This window comes from Lachnellula hyalina, assembly GCF_007821495.1.
Source record: "Lachnellula hyalina strain CBS 185.66 chromosome Unknown contig00073, whole genome shotgun sequence".
Taxonomy (NCBI): Eukaryota; Fungi; Ascomycota; class Leotiomycetes; order Helotiales; family Lachnaceae; genus Lachnellula; species Lachnellula hyalina.
Window position 1 is genome coordinate 123,880 of NW_022157187.1, and position 23,135 is coordinate 147,014.

General features: G+C 48.6%; 8 protein-coding genes across 8 annotated transcripts; 2 read left to right on the forward strand and 6 right to left on the reverse strand.

Moving 5' to 3' along the window:
* Nucleotides 1-4,285: 4,285 nt before the first annotated feature.
* OSM1 (Fumarate reductase) lies at nucleotides 4,286-5,701 on the forward strand (the record flags this gene model as incomplete). The annotated part of the gene is made up of 1 exon (XM_031150766.1): nucleotides 4,286-5,701. The coding sequence occupies one exon, from the start codon at nucleotides 4,286-4,288 to the stop codon at nucleotides 5,699-5,701; it is 1,416 nt and encodes a 471-aa protein (XP_031005059.1).
* A 772-nt stretch (nucleotides 5,702-6,473) lies between these two features.
* Nucleotides 6,474-7,460, reverse strand: hnt3 (Aprataxin-like protein; the record flags this gene model as incomplete). Its single annotated transcript, XM_031150767.1, has 2 exons — nucleotides 6,474-7,222; nucleotides 7,292-7,460. Coding segments are annotated over 2 exons (918 nt in total), but the record flags the coding sequence as incomplete, so codon positions are not given.
* A 386-nt stretch (nucleotides 7,461-7,846) lies between these two features.
* On the reverse strand, nucleotides 7,847-9,388 carry fdc1_0 (Ferulic acid decarboxylase; the record flags this gene model as incomplete). The annotated part of the gene is made up of 1 exon (XM_031150768.1): nucleotides 7,847-9,388. One exon carries the CDS (start codon nucleotides 9,386-9,388, stop codon nucleotides 7,847-7,849), a length of 1,542 nt encoding a protein of 513 aa, XP_031005066.1.
* A 662-nt stretch (nucleotides 9,389-10,050) lies between these two features.
* Nucleotides 10,051-10,659, forward strand: PAD1_1 (Flavin prenyltransferase PAD1, mitochondrial; the record flags this gene model as incomplete). The annotated part of the gene is made up of 1 exon (XM_031150769.1): nucleotides 10,051-10,659. The coding sequence occupies one exon, from the start codon at nucleotides 10,051-10,053 to the stop codon at nucleotides 10,657-10,659; it is 609 nt and encodes a 202-aa protein (XP_031005065.1).
* A 263-nt stretch (nucleotides 10,660-10,922) lies between these two features.
* Nucleotides 10,923-13,429, reverse strand: LHYA1_G005826 (putative transcriptional regulatory protein; the record flags this gene model as incomplete). The annotated part of the gene is made up of 6 exons (XM_031150770.1): nucleotides 10,923-11,049; nucleotides 11,104-11,901; nucleotides 11,952-12,067; nucleotides 12,125-12,165; nucleotides 12,239-12,501; nucleotides 12,705-13,429. The coding sequence occupies 6 exons, from the start codon at nucleotides 13,427-13,429 to the stop codon at nucleotides 10,923-10,925; spliced, it is 2,070 nt and encodes a 689-aa protein (XP_031005056.1).
* Nucleotides 13,430-14,476: 1,047 nt separating this feature from the next.
* Nucleotides 14,477-15,382, reverse strand: LHYA1_G005827 (uncharacterized protein; the record flags this gene model as incomplete). Its single annotated transcript, XM_031150771.1, has 2 exons — nucleotides 14,477-15,227; nucleotides 15,273-15,382. 2 exons carry the CDS (start codon nucleotides 15,380-15,382, stop codon nucleotides 14,477-14,479), a joined length of 861 nt encoding a protein of 286 aa, XP_031005055.1.
* A 202-nt stretch (nucleotides 15,383-15,584) lies between these two features.
* ucp12 (putative ATP-dependent RNA helicase) lies at nucleotides 15,585-19,971 on the reverse strand (the record flags this gene model as incomplete). Its single annotated transcript, XM_031150772.1, has 5 exons — nucleotides 15,585-15,835; nucleotides 15,915-16,357; nucleotides 16,408-17,877; nucleotides 17,927-19,596; nucleotides 19,651-19,971. 5 exons carry the CDS (start codon nucleotides 19,969-19,971, stop codon nucleotides 15,585-15,587), a joined length of 4,155 nt encoding a protein of 1,384 aa, XP_031005069.1.
* Nucleotides 19,972-21,058: 1,087 nt separating this feature from the next.
* Nucleotides 21,059-22,450, reverse strand: BSC6_3 (Bypass of stop codon protein; the record flags this gene model as incomplete). The annotated part of the gene is made up of 1 exon (XM_031150773.1): nucleotides 21,059-22,450. One exon carries the CDS (start codon nucleotides 22,448-22,450, stop codon nucleotides 21,059-21,061), a length of 1,392 nt encoding a protein of 463 aa, XP_031005068.1.
* Nucleotides 22,451-23,135: the final 685 nt, after the last annotated feature.

Consider the following 23,135-nt stretch of genomic DNA (forward strand, 5'->3'; position numbering starts at 1 on the left):
CAAGAATTCTTAAAAGCAGAATCAATCGTAGCGATCAACATCTTCCCTATCTGCGGACAAAGATCTTTTTTATAGCTCGTTGAATGATTCTTCGATGATAAAGTGTATCAAACTATCAACTACAACTTTGCACGATTTGCGAGAAAATGCCCCCAACAAACATGTTTCTTTTTTTCAACACCTTGTTGTTCAAGCGCGGGGAAACTGAGGGATGCATCCCATTCGCGAAAATCCGCTGTCCTTGCCGTTACATGTTTCAGCCACACCTCCGTACAACCATGAAGAATCCCAGTAAGCAAACAAGAAAACAAAATTCAGCGATAACAACCATTTCCGTCTAATCGGGGGTCTTCCGCCTGGTTTTCGGGGTCTATGAGCTCCCCCAATGCCTTTCATTGTCACACAATTTTCTCCATTTGTTTGGCCAGCAGTTTTCGTCCCACTCCCGATTAAAGCTACGAGAGTATAAGTTTTAAATTGTAGACCGCTTTCCCTCCAGCAAAAAGCTATGCCGACGGAAAGACTCTGGGAAGACGAAGATAAGGTTAATCTGTTTGCGTGGCTCGACTTTTGTGTCCAAAACCGCTTGGATTTCATAGGCACCATCAATCAGCAATTGACCAACTGGAGAGCTGCTCGATCTGGCAGCACCGTTTCATTTACTTTAAAGCAAGTGGAATACAAGATTACCAACGAATCACGAAAATTTGCAGGATCCAAGCAGCCTCCTGGTTTTCGCCACATTCTAGCAAAGGGATCATCGTCTATTATTGGAATACCTGACAACCTCCGTCAAGAAATCGCGAAAAAAGTTTCGCAGTACACATTAAAAAACTCACATATGTTAAGCAAAAAGCACCCAAGTGACTCGACAATGGAGTGTCATCATACGCCTCAGCTAGGCCGAGCAAAAATGCATGGCAGAGAAGATCAAGAGCAGAATGAAACTCAGATAGCAATGGTAAGTATGATTTATTTAAATAGTTACCAGGACCTCAGCTGACACATTTTGAGGATAGGCCGCTCGACCTAATCATCAAACCAAAAGTCCACGACCTCGGACCTCCAAAAATCAAGAAATACAAGGAATCCGGGCCGAGTGGAGGCAAGAGGTAGAAGCCTGTAACGAGCGAGAACAAAAACTGAGCTGGGAGATCAGAGAATTGCGAGCCACCAATAGAAACCTGTTGCTGGCTCAACAAGAACGCGCAGCAGCAGGGCCTGATCCTCTAGAGGCTACCCTATTTGATAAAAGCCAAGAAATCTGGCAACTACGCCAGCGGGTGAAAAGAACGTCAGAGCTGGAACAGTTTATTGAAAAGGATGAATCTCGCCAAGGATTACTTGATCCAAACGTTCTAGATGACGAGATGGCTCAGATTAGATCAGAGCTAGAATGCATCGCACCATCTAACAATAATAATATGGTAACCCCCAACTTCAGCGCCAACTCTGATCTTGGTTCTCTAGTCGAGACCATATCAAATGATAGCGTCGAGAAAGATGACGTCGTCGGCTGGCTGTGGAGTGCAATGCTTAAGTTCAATGCCGAAACGATTCTTAGGGCTTTTGTGGTTGGCGCTCTTCACCAATGGGTGTTTGCGACCAGATTTCCCGACTTTGCGCCATCAGATACACGCGTGCTAGGGGTGTATCGTGAAATCGTAAGTCGGCATGGTAAGTCTCCCAACAAACTCAACATGCTAAGATGTATCAAGGCTGATAACTGCAGCGGGTTGGAAGAGATTACACAACCTTGAGTTAGCAGCACACTCGGTATTGACTAACGATAGACCGTATTTTAAAGAGGTCGTCATACCAAGAAAAGCTGCCGAGCTGGCAGCCCGATTCTCAAGAGCGCTAGAGCCCCTCTTCGCAAACACAGTATCCGAACCGACGACATTCGCATCTTGGGGCGAGGACCACGAGGCATGTGAAGACAGACGATTTCGTCTTGAGGGGGTTTTCAAAGCAGCACTTCGACTTAAAGCGGCAACGGTATCAACAAACTGTCGATTTGAATTCGTGATTTATCCGCTGGGCACTCCCCACGTGCAAGAGCAACGAGAAACTTCCCAAGGTGATTTCAGTGGCCGCAGAGGACTCGATGATTATGTGCAGAATGAAACCTGGCGATACGCGTCATTGCACGTTTATGCGGCTGTTGCCTCTGTGCCCCGAGACGACTTCGCAGACGCGTTAGTGAGCTCCAAGAACTTCATTACCAAGAGCCCGGACGAACGAGCCAAACTTTCAAAATACAACACGTTTGTGATAGCGACAAAGAGCGAGGAAGCTAGAGCTCCTAGGAACGGCAATCATCTTAGGCATGCACCAGTGAGAATGTTCCCCCACAGTCCAGGTTTCTCCAGACCAATCTTGGCGAACTCTATGACTATTATGACTCCAAGGCCAATAAGGAACAAGGAACCAAACAATATAGTCAACCACCTGCAAGTGAGACAAGCTCATTCACCAACGGTGAGTCCCATCACGCCACAACCCACAACGACCTTTTCAGCGCCTACAGCGAAGAAGCATGTCAGTGATTCTGGCACTAGCCTCCATACTATGGAGCGCTCGTCCCAGGGCAGCAAGCCCGAACAAGATAAACGTCCAGCATGTGATATTTGCAACGCACAGTTTAGTACCATTTCTAGCCGCAATCGACATCAGAGAGATAGTAAGTTCCAAGAAGCTTTAGCTAGGAATATTAAGCTAATCTTGATTCTTTATCAAGAGCACTTGAAACTAGAGCACAGACCTCCAGTTAAAAAGAGAGCAGAGATCCCAGAGTCTGAATCAGACTATAGTGGCCAGGAAGATTCAGAAACGAATCGTCTTGAGTGTAAAGTTTGCAGCAAGCGATTCGAAAATAAACGTGCAGTCGCTACACACACGCGTATGGTCCATCGTGGACTTGGCTTCCTAGAGACACACGGGCGAAGCATAGACTCGTCCGAAGAAGGTGGACGACCCGACCAGGACGAGCAAATTACCCACTCTGACCCCACGGAATCAAATGGCTCTGTGTCAACTTTAGGGTCGTCGACCTCTTTTGAGGTAGAGCATGGGGTCCAAAAACCTAGAAGAGTTTCCCTCCGGCAAGCTCGTTCAATGGACTATAAAGAATCCGAGGATCTAGTTTCGGATCCAGCTGATATGGTCGATTCAATCCCATATCGCACGAAGTCGGCTAAGAAGCCTCGTGCACCATCGGGCTCCAAACAAGCAACTCAGCAAAAGCGGGATATAGGGGACAGGAGTGACCCTCAAACGAATATTTGTGTACACTGCTCGCGCACATTCACAACCCTACAAGGGCTTTCTCATCACATGACCGAAAGCCATTTAAATCGTACCGTGGACAAGCAAAAGCGCAAAGCCGGTAAACGGAACATCACTACAGGACAAGATGGAGGCTCTAAGAAACGCAGGAAAGAAGTCCATGTGTCGTCCAAGAAGGGAACCGATCCAGGTGCCAGAGAGACTGGCAAAGTAGCCATAAGGAACGCCACTAGTCTCCAGCCATGTAATAGCAATGGCCAACTGATGGGCGAAAACGCAGAGATGCACGACCTGTCAAGCGAAGAGGTTCAACTGCTTGCCACGGTACACGCGGGCTCGATGCAAGAGCAACCAACGGCCGGTCGGCAACGAGAGCTAGACCGGCCAGTATTAGCACCACCCAGAGGCTTCGGAGCAATGGCTCGTTCCTTTATGAGCCGCCACAATCGCAGTAATTCTCTGCCGGAGAAGGAAAATGGTGTAGATTGAAGTCTGCAGGAGGTTGAAGCAAAGCACGGTACGGCGGAAACTCTCGGCCCGCGTTCTGAGCTTAGTCACCACTGCCGGACCTCGGCCTCGGCTCGGCTCGAACCCAACATCAACATCAACCTCAAATCCTATGCCGTGTCTCTTATAATATCACTCTGCGTCTCATTTCCGAAATCATTCACGGTCCGCATAGTCAAGTATACTTCTTACTCTAGTTATGCACATTCTCCGTCAGATATTCCTATCCCAGGCCTTTTCCCGACCCCCGAGAGTCAGATCCGTTTATCACCTGATTAATCTGCCCATTCCTCGAACGACTATGCTAAAAGAGCAGCAAAAGTTATGTATATCTGGAGAGCATTTACCCAACTGGGAAGGATAATAGGACATAAAGGACAATCTCCCCGCAACCTCGAGAAACATGAACCAACCCCGTCTTTTTAAAATCCTATCATTTTCCATCTTTCTCGCTATTACGTCTATGCTCTACAAACATTTCATGTCCACCATGTCCAAAGTACCGACCCAGACATCCACCACCAAGCATGCTATCGTTATAGGTTCGGGTCTCGCTGGGCTCTCAGCAGCCTCACAACTCATAGCCCACAAAACGCCAGTCTATCTCCTCGAGCGATTTGCCAAGCCGGGCGGAAACTCCATGAAAGCCTCATCCGGCATCAACGGCGCGCCCACCAAATACCAACCTGGTCCTCCGCTCTCAGATACCAGTTTCTACGAGGACACGGTGAAGTCTGCGGGCGCGGCACTGTCCACGGCTACGAAGCAGAGAGAAACCTTGATCTCGACACTGACGAATTCGTCAAGTGATGCGGTTTCGTGGCTGGTTGATGAGAAGGGTGTTGATCTTACCGTCGTTGCACAATTAGGCGGTCACAGTTTCCCGCGCACGCATCGGGGCGCGGGACAAACGCCTCCTGGTGCTTCGATTGTAACGACGCTTTTGAAGAACCTCAACGAGAATCCGCTGTTCCATCTTGAGACTTCGTGTGTCGTGACTGATGTGCTGAAGACTGGAGATGAAGTCACGGGCGTGAAGTATACATGTGGGGAAGAGACAAAGGTCCTGAATGGTCCAGTTATCTTCGCTAGTGGTGGATTTGGTGGCGATGCAGAGGGCATGTTAAGTACGTACCGGCCCGACCTCGCCGGCTTCCCATCAACCAACGATCCACGTCCCGGATCTCAGGGCCTACTCACCCATGTTGGAGCACAGCTTCTCGACATGGACTTAGTACAAGTTCACCCCACCAGTTTTGTAGATCCGAAGAATGTGTTGAGTCCAGCGAAGTTCCTTGCTGCTGAGATGCTGCGGGGCGAAGGTGGATTGATGTTGCGGGATGGGAAGAGATTTGTCAATGAGATGTTGACGAGGAAAGTTGTTACGGCTGCTGTTACTAGCGTCCCGGCGACAGATAACCTACCGAAGCAATGGGATGTCTTGCTTGTGCTTGACGAAGGTGTATATGAGCGTACAGCTTCTCATGTCGGTTTCTATCTCTGGAAGGGATTGATGCGTAAGACAACGGTTGCGGACCTCGGCGACGGTGCTGTTGCAGGAATCCAGGCTTATGCGAATATTGTTGCTGGAGCCAGTGTGGACCCGCTAGGTAGAAATGCTTTCGGTCACTGGAAGCTGCGGGATGTCTCTCCAGACTCGGTTGTGTACGTAGGCAGGGTGACACCGGCTGTGCATTTCACGATGGGTGGGGTAGTGATTAGTCCTCAAAGTGAGGTGTTGGATAAAGCAGGTAATCCGATCAAGGGCCTTTGGGCTGCTGGAGAGGTGACCGGTGGGATTCACGGAGATAATCGTCTCGGTGGCTCGTCGCTATTGGAATGCGTGGTTTTTGGAAGGAAAGCGGGAGACCAAGCCGCAAAGTACTTTGCTGAACATGCCACTTAATTTTATTTGGAACATTGCCATCAACAAATTCGTTGTGTTGTGTGAGGTCACTTTCTTCAACGGTAGTCACCCTCACGAACTACTTTCGCCTCAATCTTCGCTCCTCTTTCCCGCAATCATGGCAAGGTCCTTGCTCTTTTCCAGACCCGAGGCCCTTCTGTGAAAGTATGTGTCTATATGTTCGTTCACAAAGTCGTGGCCGTCAGAGAACCCCCTTGAGCAGAAGCAGCAATGGTATTCATCTTCTTCAGCATCCTGAAATGAGTGTGCTGGTTTTCTCTTCGTCCTAATCGAGCCTTTTCTAGCTCGCGGCGTTCGTGGCGGTAGTGACATAAACTTGCTTAGCTCCTGGACCACACTTTCCATTTAGAATGCCCTAGTTGTTGATTTGAAAACCTTTGGCTTCGGATGAGAACGGGTCTGTTTGGATACTTTGCCTTGGAGGATCTTGCGGTAATATAAAGATTCTAGGTCTATCTACCAATTATATCTAGTATCTGTCCGCGCAAACAGTCCAGATAGACTAAACCCCTTAGTATAGATCCTGCAATCTAATACTGAAATAGTATATCATCTCTTCTACTATTATTATCTATTCAACGTGCACATCAGCAGCATAGAGCCCCAGAGATATCCACTTGCCGTAAGGATTAAGAAGGGTTTTGCCCTAATACCCCCTCTCCAACTCCCTTCTAGCCTTCGATGCATCTACCTGCCTTTTTGATATTGATGGTAGGACAACCTCCTTTGGTCCTTTCTCAATTCTCTATCATCATTCCCTCTTCCATGCCTCAAATTCCACCTTCAAATGCGCCTTTAACTCCTTAAACTTCTTCCCGAAATTCTCCCCACACCTCCAACACTTCATATCCCCACCAATCGTATTCGACCTTTTCCTTACCTCTTCCCTGCCCAGCGGGAACTCCTCCAACGGCACAAAGAACCCCGTCGCAAAACTGTTATAATGCTTCCGATGTTTCAAGCACTCCGAATACCGATCAACGCTCAGGACATGTACGTGTAAATGATTCATACTAGGCCCAGCATGAACACCCACCATGACCTCTTTTTCCCAATCCCTTCCTTGTGGTAACTCTACATCCACATCCACATCCCCATCCGCTTCAACATCCCCATTCAAAACTCTCTCTCTCTTCTCATCCGCCTTCGACCCAGGTCCATACACCCGCCTCAACTCCCTCGCAACCAACACCTTCAGCTTCGCAGCCTCAGCTTTCACACCCGCGAGGAACTCCGCATCGTCAAACGCGTCGCAGGGGTGCATAAGCATGTGTGTTTCTGAGCGCGGGAGCAGCAGTGTGTGGACGCTGGATTTCGGGTACAGGTCGTGGATGGCGACGAAGGATGGCGTGTGGTAGATTACGCGCGTGGAGGGGTAGGAGGAGGGGTGTGTGATGTAGGCGAGCAGACCGTCGCGGGAGGGAGGGGCGCGTTTAGGGGGTTGCGATTGCGAAGTGGGGGATGTGGTGGAGGGGCGTTTGCGGGACATGAGGGTTGTGACTATGGGAAGGGAGGGATAAGTATGTATGGATAGTTTTGGGGGAAGGGAGAGTAGGGCAGGGGACGTACAGGCATTGGGGGCGCGAGGCTGAGGATGAAGACGAGGCTGTAGGTGTGGTGCTAGGAATTCCTTCTGCCATGTTGGCCTGTTCGGGTTTTGAGGGTGGCATTTTTGGAGTGACAGATGGTTCAAGGCGATTTCTGGTGGTTTTGTATGGTTTATAGGTAGATTTGTGCGCTGTTGAATTGTTATGCTTAGTGTTTGTTATTTGGCAGTGACGACTCTACATTGACGAGGCTTTCCAGCCGCGTTTACGGTAGAGCAAACGTGTTGCTGTAGTAACTGACTTCAGTATCTTGTAAATATACTTGGTTTCTCGCTCCTTATTCCTCTCTTTTGATCTTTATTTGTACTTTCTAATGCGACGCGTATTATTATCTCGATTTAGCCGTGGAGTATCTTTCATTAACACAATGTATAAAATTTCTAACTAATTTGTAAACACATCGATTAGCTTACCACATATCTTTACGGATTTTGCTCCGACTTTTCGGTGGTAAAACGATTTAAATGCCTTTTGCGAAGGTTATAGTACTTGTATTTCTCATAATTAGCTGTTTAGTCTACTTTTCCGCTGAAAATCCCCAAGTTTTCGACCACCTGGCATTAACACTCTCTTGCAGCTTCTCGGGGTACGAGTGCTTGAAACTAGCTTGCTGCCAATCCTGCTCACCCTTATATTCGCTCGGCATCAGCGCGTCACTCACGACCTTCCCACCCTTCACCGGGCTTCCAGTACCATGACTCATATATGGAATCAACGGAAAACCTCTGCACTCCTCAAAGAACGTCTCGTCCTTATTCGGTCGGCATCGAGTGCTGAAGGCAAACATGATGTCTTTCCACTCATACACATCAATATCATTTCCAACAAGTACGAGCCGATGGATCGTATATCCCGCTTTATGGGCAAATACCAAGTCCCCCACCTTTTTGCGGAAATCCTCGGGCGTGATGTTCATAGTCTTGAGCTTCTGGATGTCCACTTTGAGCGCAACCCACGTTACCTGCGTCTCGAACGGCGCGAAAGCATCTGTGATTGGAAGTCCGGCGTCTTGGCACACTCGACGGATTTCTGCGGCGGCAAGGGAGCCGATCAAGGTATGTGTCTCGTCGGTGATGCGCCCACAGTTCGAGACTGGCATGATAGCTCCGTTCCGGTAGGTGATGGCATTCACCTTGTACTTCGGCCACGGGTGAGTATCTCCAGGGAAAACGTATCCGTGCATTTCGCCAAATGGCCCTTCAGGCCCGGTCTCGGTAATGGAAAGCGTGCCCTCAAACACGATCTCGGCGTTAGCAGGTACGTAGAGATCGTTCGTCTCACATTTCACGACATCCAGCGCGTTGCCGGTCATGGCACCAATGTAGCCTGCTTCGGTGACACCGTCGGGAATGGGCATGGAAGAGGCCATGATTGCAGCAGGTGGGACGCCGAAAGCAAGTGCCCACGGTACGTCTTTCCCCTCTTTCTTCCACATTTGATGAATCTGCCATATGTGTTGCGGTTCGATAACTAGACCAGTGAGATGGTTTTTGTCATGCACCATGGCCCGAGCTATGGACCAATTAGTCCATGACTTGTCTGGTGATTGCACAATGTGCATGCCGTATGTCTGGACGTACTTTCCACCGTCTGCTTGGTGGAGCCATGGCGCGGGAAGAGAATCGAGGTCGAAATCATCACCGAAGAGCTTGTTCTCCTTGACTGGTCCGTCCTCCACAACGTTTGGAGGGATGGGCTCGACGTGAGCGGCAGATAACATTTTATCGAGGATATCCTTCATAGACGCCGTGGGCGGGAGTGCGAGATGGCGAGCAATGCGGCCATATTTTTCTTCGGGATTGCGGCGTAGGGAGGCTGGAGCTCCAAGAAGACGCCAGAGTCCATCTTTCGCGCCCTTCATGTTATTGAAGAGCGGAGCTTTGTCGTTGGTTTCGCAAACTTTGCGAATGATAGCCCCCGCCTCGAGATGAGGGTCGATCTCTTCATTGAGTTCAATCAAGTCGCCATCCTCTTTGAGTGCTTCGACAAAGGAACGGAAATTCATATGAGGCAAGTCCTGATTGGACTTGGAAAGGTGGTAGCTTTTGTCTGTTGACATAATGGAGATTGACGTTGTGTTATTGATTGACGTTTTTTTTGGATGGCGAAAGATTGATGTAGATGTAGTGGGTATTTATGATATTGCTAATAAGCCATCAAACAAGCGCTGGATTATTCTTATATAGTTTGTTTCGGACAAGAGTTAATCTGTCTACTATATACGAATTTCGGGGCAAGAGAGCTCTCGGATTTGTTCGGATTTGTTCGGTGACCCTCGGAGGACCCACCAAAATACTAAAAACATCCGGGAACGCGCCCGGGAACGCCACGACAGCAAAATTCAGGGTTGCATGAGGCTTTCTTTCGACGGACTTGAATTAGAGAGGGTCCTGGAGGCTCCACGATGGAGTTCGGCAAGGGCGGGTCAGGTGTGACGAGTCCGGTGCCAGACTAGACGAACAAGTGATGAGGTTCGGAGGTATTTCGCAGCAGCGCTCAAATTGTGATTGTCATCAAGAAGTAAAAGAACATATATATATCCATATATATGAACTTGACGGCCCCTGAATCCCATTCTCAGCAAGACGTTTCTGTTCCCCGCATTGCCATATATCCAAGCACATCCGAGCATCTTTCAGAGTGACACCTAATCTTCGGAAAAGTCAACCAAGGATCGCAATTGAAATCAAATATTCAAAGAATCGAACACCACTTTTCACCATGCCAGAATTATCCTCCACAAATGGCATCCACCCCCGGCGAAAACGTATCGTGATTGGTATGACAGGTGCGACAGGCGCCTGTCTCGGTATTAGGCTCCTCACCGTCCTCCGCCGACTGAATGTCGAAACGCATCTCATTCTCAGTCACTGGGCCGAAGAAACAATCCGGTACGAAACAGATTACACGCCCGCCAATGTGCGTGCACTCGCTGATCACGTGTATTCGAATCACGACCAATCAGCTCCTATTTCCTCCGGGTCGTTTCGTGCGGACGGTATGATCATCCTGCCTTGCAGTATGAAGACTCTGGCTGCAGTACATGCCGGATATTGCGATGACCTGATCTCGAGGGCCGCGGATGTGATGTTGAAGGAGCGGAGAAGGCTTGTCTTGGCGGTCAGAGAGACTCCACTGAGCGAAATACATCTGAGGAATATGCTGGAAGTTACAAGAGCAGGCGCCATCATTTGTCCATCGATGCCAGCGTTCTATACGAAACCGGGTTCGATTGATGATTTGGTGGATCAGATGGTGGGACGGTTGCTTGACCTGTTCGATTTGGATACCGGGGATTTCCAACGATGGAACGGGTTTGAAAAGCATTGAATGATAAGCAGGAATTGGTCTGGAGGCGTTATAGGAGCTTTTTTTCGAAAGGCGTATGGGTATTGAGCATCTCGTTGATGCTTGCGATTAGGTGCGACTTGATAGAATATAAGAGGTTTTCTAAAACATCCCGTGACTCACTCGTATCGCAAGTTTAGAAAATCCAAGGCTCAGATGTGGAAAGGTCGTACTGGGGTGCTGATTCTTCGCTCACTGGATCTGTATTTCTTATCAATAAACACTCATTAAAATTGAAGGAGCAGCTAGCTACCCCATATAATAGAGTTAAACATGTCAAGTGGAGACATGTCTTCTATGCTGGCATCAACTGACGCATTCAGCTGGGACATATCCGTAATGTTCGAGAAGTTTGCATTTCCGCTGTTATCACTTATATGGTCAGCTTAACGTTGGTTCTTCTATGTGTAGCGGGCAAGGACTTACAGAAACGCATTTGCAGCATTCAAAGTCGGTTGGAACTGGTCCTCTTGATTTAGTGTTCCGCCATCGAGTGCGTCATGCGGAACAGGATCAGCTGGACGGTTATTGTATAACCTCCTAAGTACGGCAAGCGCCCTAACATGGGGTGCCGATAACTCAACATCTCCGCCGACGCCTTGTTCCTGGCCGTTGTCATCATCAGATTCTGCGGACAGAATATTCAGAATTTCACCCTGCAATTGTCGCACCTCCAGATTCGTGTTAGTGGCACCGAGAAGTCCCAATAACAATGCTGAGCTGAGTCCATTATGGATGATGGGCCATGATCTAGACGCAAGGCTATTGACAGAATGTAAACGAACAAATGCACGGATACATCCAAGTAAGTTCGTATGGCATTTCTCAATAAGAATTAGCTGGGTTTCAGTCCTTTGTTCAGGGCTGCGACTATTTGCAAGTGCAGGCCGGCAGATCCAAGCTACAACGAAGGAAATGTGTAAGCTTAGAGCAAACATCTCGCTGCGCTTCGATATGGAGGAGCGAGATTGGATTCCGGTATTGGCGATGCTGTTCTGGTAGATTTCTTCTATCCTGTAAACACTTTCTAACATCGCCACGAAATTGGGCGAGTTGCCATTTTCTCTGTCCCTGATAGCGCGAAGGGTTCCGTCGCAGAGTAGGTTCATCGCATCTTGATACCGAAGTTCGCCAACTAGATGTGTATCGGATATCGATGGAGTTGTGACAGGAGGGCGATCAAAGCATAACGACAGAAGGCTATCCTGCCACACAAGAGCTTCCCTAGTAGAACTTAGCAACTACTATAATGGATTTTAACAATCTCCCCGTACCAAATCTTTGTCCGTGGTGAGGGACTATCCTTTTGTTTTTCATGTAGACCAAGGCTCTGCGCCATTCTCGCAGTTGTACCCAACAGCATCCACGCGGCCTCGGGCTTCATATCATTCTGCAGAACAGTTCCAAGTACTAACAATGTCAAGATACACGACAATGACGGTCGTACCAGAAAATTTGCCATTCTGAGACATTGAAACGAGTATCGAGCTGAGTTTTATCGTTAGAACTGGATGACGACTGGAGGCAAAATGAAGTACAGTGCTTCAAGTCTTCAACTCACCATATAATCGAGACTTGACCTGCCTTTCCTCGGACGAATTATGAGAATACTGCGCGCCAGATGCTAGTATCGCAAAGAGTGAGGCAACCCATGATATTGGTCTTGAATGCTCAGTTGCATGAGCACCAGGATCCCGAACATACGACTGCCGCTTTTGGAGCGCACGTTCTTCGAGGTACTGGCAGAGCCCAGCTTCAAAATCTTCCATGTCTGGAATGATCGGAGTAAATAAATGCGCACTTAGTTTGTAGCGTTCGAATAACCTGAGCAGGTGTAAGAACATGTAGTCTCAGAATATGGAAATAAGAGAAGAGGAACTTCAAAAAAAATCATAGAATAACCTGGAACTATGAGAATAGTCAAATGTCGACATGTTTCAAATCTTCAGTATTGAAAGCAGATAAATTGATACGGAGACACTGGCACCATATCTCGAGCATAGTTAGAAATAGTGGATGCCGCCTACCTTATTATCTCGGGGTCCGTAGGTAACGCTTGGTAGAGTTCTAAATTTATCCTTTCCGTTGATGTCTCTGGGTGTGGCAGAAAAGGATAGGTGGACTTTGGCCCTTTCAGACCCAGTATCGGTAGGATTGCATCCTCCACGGGGTGGATCGGAGAGTTGTGAATCGAGCCGGCATGTGATGATTGATCCCTGAGGAATGCCGGTATGGAGTTGCTCCCTAGGAAAGATTCTCGCTGCTCTTGCGCCCCATCATCAGCCGTGAAGCGGAAGTCACCGTCTTGCTCGGCCGATGTTGATATGTTGCTCCTAGCTCTCAGCCGAGATGCTCCGCTGGAAACGGAAACAGCATCCACACGTGCATCTCTGAGTAAGGATGATGATCGCAGGTCTTGTGTTTCAGGCATCATAGCATTGCCCGAGTTGGATGCTCCATTCGTCCATTGCTCGGGCGAGGGCTGTTGCGCAAATTGTTGCGCGGCTTGATGCTCGGCGCCTTGAGCTGCAGGATGGTTATATGTTGCAGCAGGATCCGTGCTGACTCCATTGGGGCCAGTAAAAGAACACAATTCGGGATATCCTCTTTTGGAGCAATTATCACACGGCGAAACCTTGTCGCACTTCACCTTCCTCGTCCGACAAGGATAGCAGCTGGTTCTGATTCTTTTGGTCCGCTTATGGAGAATTTGCCGGATTTCTTTATCTGAACGTGGTGGAAGATTATTCATTTTGGCTCATCGTAGTCGCATCAATGCTCCTTTGAAACAAGGTCTTGTTTGATATTTCAATGCGAAAGATGGCTGAAAAATCAGAGCTCGCGTTAAAGTATTTGGTTGTTTACAGGTAGAAAAAGGCGACCTCGTTATTTCCTGATACTGCTCGTAATGCCTAAGGCACTCAAGCTATTCTCGCACATACCTTAATCTGCAAAACCTTATTATAACCTCTCCTCCCGTCTCCCCACCAGCTTCCGCTCACATTCAGGACCTATTGAAATAATTTATTAGGTATTTCTCTTTAATAAAAGGTAGTTTTAGTTTACCATTTCATATTATAAGCTGACACGTGGATGAGCTTAAATATCTCACGTGACACGATTTTGATGACTTGGAAGAGGGCCTGCCAGGTTTGTCAATAGACATTTTTGGTCTTTTGGTCGTACTTGCCTTACTGTGTGAAACTACCTAAGTAATGCATCTGGCCTTTGCTCGGTAGCTTTTCTCGTTGAATTATGGCTGGCCGATTCCCTTGCTTTTAAAATGGACTATTACAGGACGGTTTACTATATCTAAGCTTCCTTATCTGAAGCATTTGTCCATTCATGCCAACATGCCTACAAGCTATAAGCCTCAAAAGGTGGACGATCTCCCTTCATTTCGGGATATGTCTCCAGAGCAGCACTTACAAATCCCTCCTTTAAGATCTAAAGACAAAACTTGTTCAGGCCAAAGATGGACGCTGCAAAGAGACCCAACCACAAATTACATCAGACAATAAAGCATCTGCTCGTGACATAATTGAATGAAGTCTAGCTCTCTATTATCCGCGGGCCGCTAGTAGTCAGGCTTATATTAGCTATCCCTCTAAGCAAACTCCGCAAACAATCTCACTCGAAGTAGATCAAAGATTCCGCAATACATTTGATTTGAAAGACATATAATCACCTGGCTATCTAAAATGCACTAATAGTAAAAAGCACCATGAAAATCCACGACCAAAACCTATCTCCTCCATCCCTTCTCCCGTAACATTGTCAGACACGTGAGCATACCTCCTTAAACACGTTTGGCATAGCCCAAACCAGAATGTTTCTTCCACAGATGCTCAGTCAATTTATCAGCACGGCTATAGCCCCCACCGTGGCTTTTGATGCATCCAAGAACTGGGCATAGATGCGCTCCGGGGATGTTGAGATGCTTGCTGTTTTCGTGGCGGGTGCGGTCTGAGTCGCGGACGAAGGTCTTGGTGCAGAATGTGCACGTTGCTAGCGGAGGAGCCGTGACTATAGCTGCTGCTGGAGCTACTACTATAGGAGCTGCGACTGGAGCTGCGGGTGGAGCTACTACTGGAGGAAGAAACTGTGGAGTGGAGTTGTTATTGACTGGTCCTGAGACTCCGGCAACAATAGGGAAGTCCGCGAGCATGTCGTCCGTGAAGTCCATGTTAGCCCACTTCGAAATATCTCCAGTGTGGGCCAGGAACGGATTCCCTGGAACCATAGCACCCATGTCTGCGGACTGGGTGAAGTATGGATATGGTTGCTGACTGGCCATCCCGGGTTCGGAAATATAGTCCGCTGTCCATGTTGCATTGTACTCTTCATTTCCAACGGGGAAATGGCCAAGTACAGATGGATGTTGCGCTGGAGCCTGCGCCAGAAACGAGCCGTGGTTGAGAGAGGTGCTTTGAGTTGACAAATTTGGAAGCCAACCTCCCACCATGGAAAAATGTGCATCATCGATGATGGGGATTTGGAGATCCTGTGGTATCGGCAAGATTGTGTGTTCGAGAGGACCCGATTCCCACCTGGCCAATGATGATCAGTAAGCGGTGAAAAAAAAAAAAACTTACCCGCCCTCAGCCAAGCCTCCCAAACCCATGTCAGGGTAGGCAGGCTGGCTGAAGTGGTATTGTGTGTCCATCTGGTTGGTTGCATCTCCTTCGTGGCGTTGAGCCTGCATGATGAGGGCGAGAGGGCGAAGACAAGGATCAGGAAGTGAGGCTGGCAGGCGAGAATCTCGTGTAACAAAGCGCAAAAACACCGTGAAAAGGGGTAAAATTCGAGTCTGGGGAGTACGCCATCTATATGCTCCCATTCTGTACCTCCACACCACACTCCTAAACTTAATTCAAGATACGCCCTCCATGCACATGCCAAGCCGTTTACTGATCCAGCCCATCCAACTCCACGAGCCGCATAACAGCCTCCACGACCTCATTCCCCGCGAGGTCCATGCCCGGCTCATCGATCTTCCTCGCCAACACATCGTCAAGCATACCCCTGAGTCTACTAACCAAGACGCCGATTCGCGCCCATCCGCGAAGCCGCAGCCAGCCGTCAACGATGAGGCCGCGGCCTAGGGTGTCAAGGGTGATGGGGCCGGAGAAGAGGAGGGCTGTGTAGGCGTTGAATGCTGTTTGCGAGGCTTTCGTTAGCTACTAACTCACGTAACGAAAATCAGGGAGGAGGAATAAGAGATAAGAGATACTTACGTGTGAGGTCTCTGATGAAGACTTTGGAAGTAGCCATTTTGTTGAAATAACTCATGTAAACACTATTCCCGGGGAAAGTCTGCGCATCGAAAACCGTCGAGCTAGGATGGACAAACACACGTCCATTTTCCTGGTTGAAATACTTGATCGTCCTCGCTTCCGGATCCAGCTCCACGGCCCCAGATACTGAAGGCGCGAATTTCTTGTCGGGGAAATCGATGCGTGCTAGTTGGGGGTTGAAGGCGCCGGCGCAGAGGGAGCGGAGGAGAGGCGTGTTACTGCTGTGCTTGTTGAGGGATTGGAGCGCGGTGGGAGAGTGCGGGATGAAGGATAGTTCGCGGAGGGAGGAAAGGTATTGCGTGCGGTTAGAGGCGATGTCAGATAGGGTTTGGTAGTTGAGGTAGTTTTCGCCGCACCAGTTGCGGACTTCGCCTTGTCGAATACTGGGGAAAAGTTATTAGATATTTTTGACTGAATAGAAAATTAGACTTACCCTCGATTGCTCATCATTTCGTCCCACTGCTCAAAAGCTTTTAGGTCGCCAATCAGATCACCCTGATTCTTAGTGAATTTCGCTCTTGCAGCCTTGGCTTCTTCCCTTTTCTCTTGCGGGGATACGAATGGCGACTTGACAGTAAGAATAGCTGCGATAGTGACACATGCATCCAGACAGCCAAACATGGCTCCGTATACCATTAATTTACCACATCGAAGATCTGCCGGAATCATTGATAGATGGCGACCAAGCGCAGTAAGATCATCACCATCTAAAGCACCCATCCTCCCCAGAAGGTCCATTGCACCGTCCACAGCAATACTTTCGGGTGGTGTCAGAGCACTAGCCAAAAAGGCACTGACTTCCTTGATACCCATGGCTCGGACTGAAAGACAAAGCTGCTCTAGTGGAACTCTTCGAATCTCAGGCTCCGGTCTTTCCATCATCTTGGACATTTCTGCGTTCCGAGTATAAAGCTTGTAGCATTTCCCGGCTTGCACTCGTCCAGCTCGACCACGTCTCTGTTTACATGCTGCACGTGATGCCCATACTTCCTCGAGCTTGCGCATATTGTTCTGTGGGTCATAGCTCGTTTCCTTCACTCGTCCACTGTCAATAACAGCAACAATATCATCGATCGTGATGGAAGTCTCCGCTACGTTCGTCGCCACGATGACTTTCCGCTTCCCGTGCGGTGCATGGGGGAATACTCGTCTTTGATCCGACGATTGTAAAGAGGCATGCAATGGAAGAGTATGAAGGTTCGGTATCGATCGTAAATAATCAATAGTACGACTGATCTCAACCACACCGGGCATAAAAATAAGTATGCCGCCGTCCTGCTTGAGATGGGTAAGGTCTGCATCGATCTCCTTGACAGTCTGCATGACCAGGTCATAGTTAATTCTCATGCCAATGCTCTGGATAGCAGTAGCGACATCCGCATCCATGCCAGCTGTCTCAGCATCTTCTTCGTCTCGTCTTCCACCGCGCCCTGCATTGAAACCCGTCATGCGAATAACGTCGTCAAGGTAATAATCCTCCACAGGATACGTTCTGCCGCTAATCTCGACTCTGCCGACTTTGCCATTACTTTTGAAGTACTGTTCGAAGACGCCTGCATCCAATGTAGCACTCATGAGGATAAGTTTCAGATCTTTTCTCTTCCTCAGAACATCCCTAAGCAACACCAGTAAGAAGTCGGTGTCAAGACTCCGTTCGTGAACTTCATCAATGATCACGTGGCTGACATCCGCCAAGCTTGCGACCACATCCTCGCTGCTTCCGCCAGATGTCTGAAGTCTCCTGAGGAGTACACCGGTGGTGACAAAGGTGATTTTCGTGTTTGGGGTAGTTTTAGATTCGCCACGAATGATATAACCGACTTCTTGGCCAACTGAAGAGCATCGCTCGTCACTTACACGATCAGCTAGGCCTAGCGCTGAGATCCTTCGAGGCTGGGTACAACTGGGTAGATGTTAGCAGTTTTCAAGAGTATAAACCATTATATACTTACATGATTTTGGTGCAATCGCCTAACGCTCGCTGATATAGATCATCGAGAATGAATTGAGCGGACTGGGTGGATTTACCCGATCCAGTCTCCCCAGAAATAATGGTTACTTGGTGCGCAGTGACCGTGTCGATGATAATCTCTCTCATCTCCCACGCAGGTAATTTTCGTCGCTCCTGTATCCGGGTCTGCAACTTTGGATCTAGCTGCCGCCTGGTCCAGTCATCCTTGCTCTTAGAATTGGGTGCCCAAGTAATTGCTCGTGGGTGTCTCGAAAAGTTTTGTCTCTTTCGGTGTATGGGCCGCACTTCGCTGGTTGTTGAAGCTGCAGCAGAAATCTCACGGAGCTTGCCAGGTCTCTCGATAATGCTGTACAGATTTTGCTCGACCCAATCCATGAGATAGAATGACATTTGCTCGCCAAGCCAATTATCCTTCGCATGATTCAGAGCTTGCTTCATTACACTTAGGCGTATATATGAAGGGAGGGCAGCTTCAATGGATACTACTGGAACCTTTTGAGGATATTCTTGAGATCGCCTGATCTGTAAGATTGGCTGTACCTCTTTGTTTCGGCCTCGATTCGCCGGTTTGATGGTTATCCTACAGACATTTTTGGAAGGTCTCTCATAATGCTCGCCGAAGACTGATTGAAGACTGATTAATTCTTCTTCCCAAATGCTTTCAGAGCTTTCTTCGGCATCTTGGGCGGCCCATGACTCTTCATCGGGTGGAGAAACATCCGAATCTTGTCCACTAGACAATAAAATTTCCTGCAGAGCTTCTGCAGCTTTCCCCTCATCATTCGTGACATCGAAGATTTGTTTACACAAGTCCGTAGCATAGCCAGCTTCAGCTAGACGCTTGATGGCGCCCTCCCTTTTCAAGTCGTTGCTTCCCATACTGATTCCAGCTGTGTAGCCCTCGGGCAATGCCCAACGCGGCAGATCATCCTCAGGAACGTGGATGAGAAGCCATTCCAGAGTCTCCTCTCGGTCCTTACATTCTTCCACGGCCTCCTCGACATGGCTCTGCCGAAAGTCAAGATTTTTGAATTCGTTGATGATAGAATGCTTCTGAAACCCTGACATTTTCACATCGTGGGGGTTCCAGATTGCATGTTTCCTTATCAATGCCTCGATTTGTGCACGGGTCCGTTTGCCCATTTCGATTTTAGGTACACGAGTCCATCCTCTGTGAATATTGTGGGATCCAGAACCCGTACCACTTTGGCCATTGTTTCGAAGCGCCAATCCAACACCACCAGGAGCACCCGGAGTACTGGCCGCCTTCTCTCGGGCCTTGTCCCTCTCAGCACGTTTCTTTTCCATCACGGCCTTGGCTTCCTCCCTCTCTCGAAGGGCTGCAAATGGGTCTGCCTCATACATCCAAGCGCGGCCTTCCCTGACATCTTCTTTTTTCAAAACCTCAAATTCTCCCTTCCACAGATCTCGATAATCTGGCGGCATCATCATGTGTATGTTTCGCATGCTGCAGACTCGAAAAAGTCCGTATGTGGCAGCAAAATGTCTGGCTTCGAGAGCCGTAGGCTTCGCACCAAGATGTTTGTGGGAAGGAGGCAGTTTGAAGGGCTGTAACTGGACGAGCTCCTGTGTCTTCGGGTTCTTCGATTTGAGGATCACCTTCGAGGAATAGCCTTCGGGCGTCTTGGACTAGAAACAAACAAAACAATGAGCAGAATCCCTTGATACCACGTATATACTTACCATTGTATACTCCGGCTTCTCCCATTTCTGCTTTTGGCAATGCTCAGAGAGCATATTGACCGGTAGCTTCCCCGTCCACGATGCGCCTCCGATCAGCTTCTTGACATCGGGTCGCTTTGGTGCCTCTCCTGCAAGAGCAGGCCCGTCCTGAGCGGACGATCCAGCAGCTCCATCTGCCGGCTGTTTCTTGGGCTTGGGGTCTTTGTCCGAATTCGAAAAGACGATGAAGCTATCATCACCTGTAGTCGTTGCTGGAGAAGGCTTTTTGGCACCTCCCCCGCCTCCGGGCTTGCCCCCCTTGGACTGCCCTTTCTTGACCATTTTCGGTCAAATACAAACAGTCTGATTGGGTATCCATGTAAGGGTAGATATTTCGCAGAGATAGCGGTATCCAAAAGGTAACAGGTGCAGTCAGTAATGCAATGTAAAGATGACAAGGCTGGTGGGCTTTGATATCTGGAGGTCGCGCTAAAAGAATTTTGGCGGGGCAAATGTTTGCGGCGGGGTTTTCCCGACAGCCTTCACTTACTGTATACTCCGTAGTTTATTTTATATCTATTGACATTCTTGTCATTTTCCTAGATTGATGCACGTAAAATCTCATCCAAACTAATACAAGCCAAGTCTAGTACCAATCTACAACTCCAATCTAAAAGAGAGCTACTCGAGTAAATGGAGAAGATGATGTCACTTTAAAACGAATTCTCTACTCTCCAGCCTTTCCGTTCAGCAACCTTCTAATCATATATTTTCCAACATGACTTCCAAGTTGATCAATTGACACTAGGTGCAAACTTTTGCTCACTACTCGTACTTCCTCCGTCTGCATCTCAACTCATAACAATACTACATGCAGCGATTTCAAGCTCCGTCCTCCAACACCACTTCAACATCCCTTTCTCTCCCCCTACACAACTTACACGCATGCTTGCGTGTAAAATCGAGCCCCAAGGATACAGACACCTAATTCCACGAATACGCCCCCGATAAATGCTCCGCTGCATAGCTCCAGGACCGCAATTGCAGCAGGACGCCTCCTAAGATGGGCAAGGATCGATCTCAGTTGTGCAAATCGTGGTGGAGTTTCGCTATCTGATCCCGGAATTATTTGGTGTGAATCTTGCGATCGATTTATCTTGGCCAGTGGTAGCTGATGATTGTTCCACTTTTGCATTCGAAGGAAGAGGGCCTGGAGCCAAGCTTCGATGGCGAAGATAATTTGCTATCAAAACCCTACGGGGACGGCGTTATATGTACTCGCGTTCCAGGTGCTGATATTCAAACCAACGTCCTCAAACCAATCTTGTTGTTCGTGCGAGCATGTATCATTCCTAACAGGCAAAGCCACCGAACCGCTGAAAGATGAATGGAGGACTGGTGCAGAATTCTGTGATGGCCATTATTTCATCTAGCTCTCATGGTCGTTGGAATCGACATCTTCTTCATTTGCCGCAGTTTTGGGCGCGAGGCGCAATCCCGCTTTTGGGGATGGCATCAGTTGCCAGAGCAAGGTCATGAGGGCGAAGAGCGTTACAAGTACGGGCTGTAACACCTTGATACCATACTTATCGGCAAGTGACCCTACTACAAATGGAAACAAGGCACCACCAGACTGTCCGAGGCAAGCTACGAGACTCAAGGCTCCGGGATGATATCCGTGGGGCGTAGCTTGTGTAACAAGGGATACAGTGATGGGGTAAATAGGACCCATGACAAATCCACATGTGGCTATGGCGATGAAATCGACAATGAACAATGGCGAGGTCCAGATAAGGACTTGCATGGCCAGAGCAATAATCGCGTATAAAGCCACCGCTCTCTTCTCGGTAATGTAAGCTGTGAGTGGAAGAAGCATCACGCGACTGGATGTAAGACCACAATAGAACGCAGCAGAAGCGTAGCCAGACGCAGCTCCTCCGCCCCGTTCCCTCATTAGAAAAGTAACAATCCACCCAGCTTCACCGCTTTCAGTCCCACAGTAGAAGCTATTGAAAAGCATTGCCGCCCACACGGCACGCGATGAAACAACAGTCTTCAGAGACGCAATCTCCTCATTTCTCTCCCTGGAAGAAGTAGCCTGAGATGGAGCTTTGAGAGAAGCGCGACCGCTGATTCCAAAACCCGTTAAGAGCGCAGCTACACTCGCAACGCACCAGGCGAGATTGGTAAGGTAGAAGAGCGGAGGAGCGACTTTCGCTTGCATGAGCACTGTAGCTATTGTAGGCGACAGCAATGCGCCAACTCCATAAGCCGCATGCACTATTCCCAGCTTCGTGGCGGCGCCAGGGAGGCGCGCAACATAGGTATTGAGCTGGGTATCCTGGAGGGCAAGACCGAAGCCCGCCATCACATAGCACACGGCGATGGTGATGAAAGGTGGCCTGAGCGTGATGATCATTGATGCGACTGCTTGAATCACAGCTCCGAGGATAATGAGACGACCGAGTGCGAGTCGGCTGCTCATGGCGACGTTAAGGAGAGATGCGAGAGAGTATCCCGTAAATGACCCGATGAAGACAAGGGAGACTTTTTCGTCTGTAACGTCGCCATAGTAGAGCTGTAAGTACGGAATGAGGGCGCCTATGCAGCCATCGTGCCAGCCTAGTGATGTAGCAGAGACACAACACCCAACAAATCGAGCTATAGCTCGATAATCACGCTTTCCATTAGCAGTCTTCGGGGGTTCGATTTGCGAGATGTCATGGTTTAGATCGCCTATTAGAGGCTGCTCGGCCTCATCGTGAAGGGTCGACATGAAATCTGATAGAGGATAATCGTCTCTTGAAGTGTCGCGGATCATGAAGTAAAGATAAGGTATAAGTAGAATAGAACCCACGTGTACGTAAGCGAATGCGGATAGATTCACCCAAGGATGGATGGGATGTGGAGAACGAGGTGTGGTTTATATATCAAGTGGCGGCCTAAGGCCAAGAGAGGACAAGATAAGGGTTGAAACATGCCCTCCGGGTGCTAGCCTTGGCTTTTAAATGCATTATCTAGTTGATTTTGCATCTCACAGGTGACAAAGTACCATGCGCTCTCATTCTTCTTAAACATAACATCTACGTAGAGGCACCATGTGGTTTTCAAAGATATTTTAGTTGGCTTCATAGATGAAACTCTACATTTTGTATTAAATCCTAATCAGACCACGTATACAGTCCTGACTCCCAAGGTACACAGTTAATAACGAACAGCTGCCACAGCAAAGCCAATAAGCCCACCCCCCCATTAAGTCATCCCCCGTGTCAGGTACCCCGCGTCGTTCCAATCAACTCTTTCCCATCCCATCTACCTAACATGACAGCCCAAATCATAATGCACAAACTCACTCGTAATATCTATTTCCAACTGCGTATCCTCCACCACCCGATCAAAGAACAAACACTCCGTATATCTCTTGTGAAAAGCAATGCTCTGGCAAGCGGGATACACGGCTCGGCATTGGTCGCGGCAGCATCTGAGGGTGCTGTTGGATTCTTGCT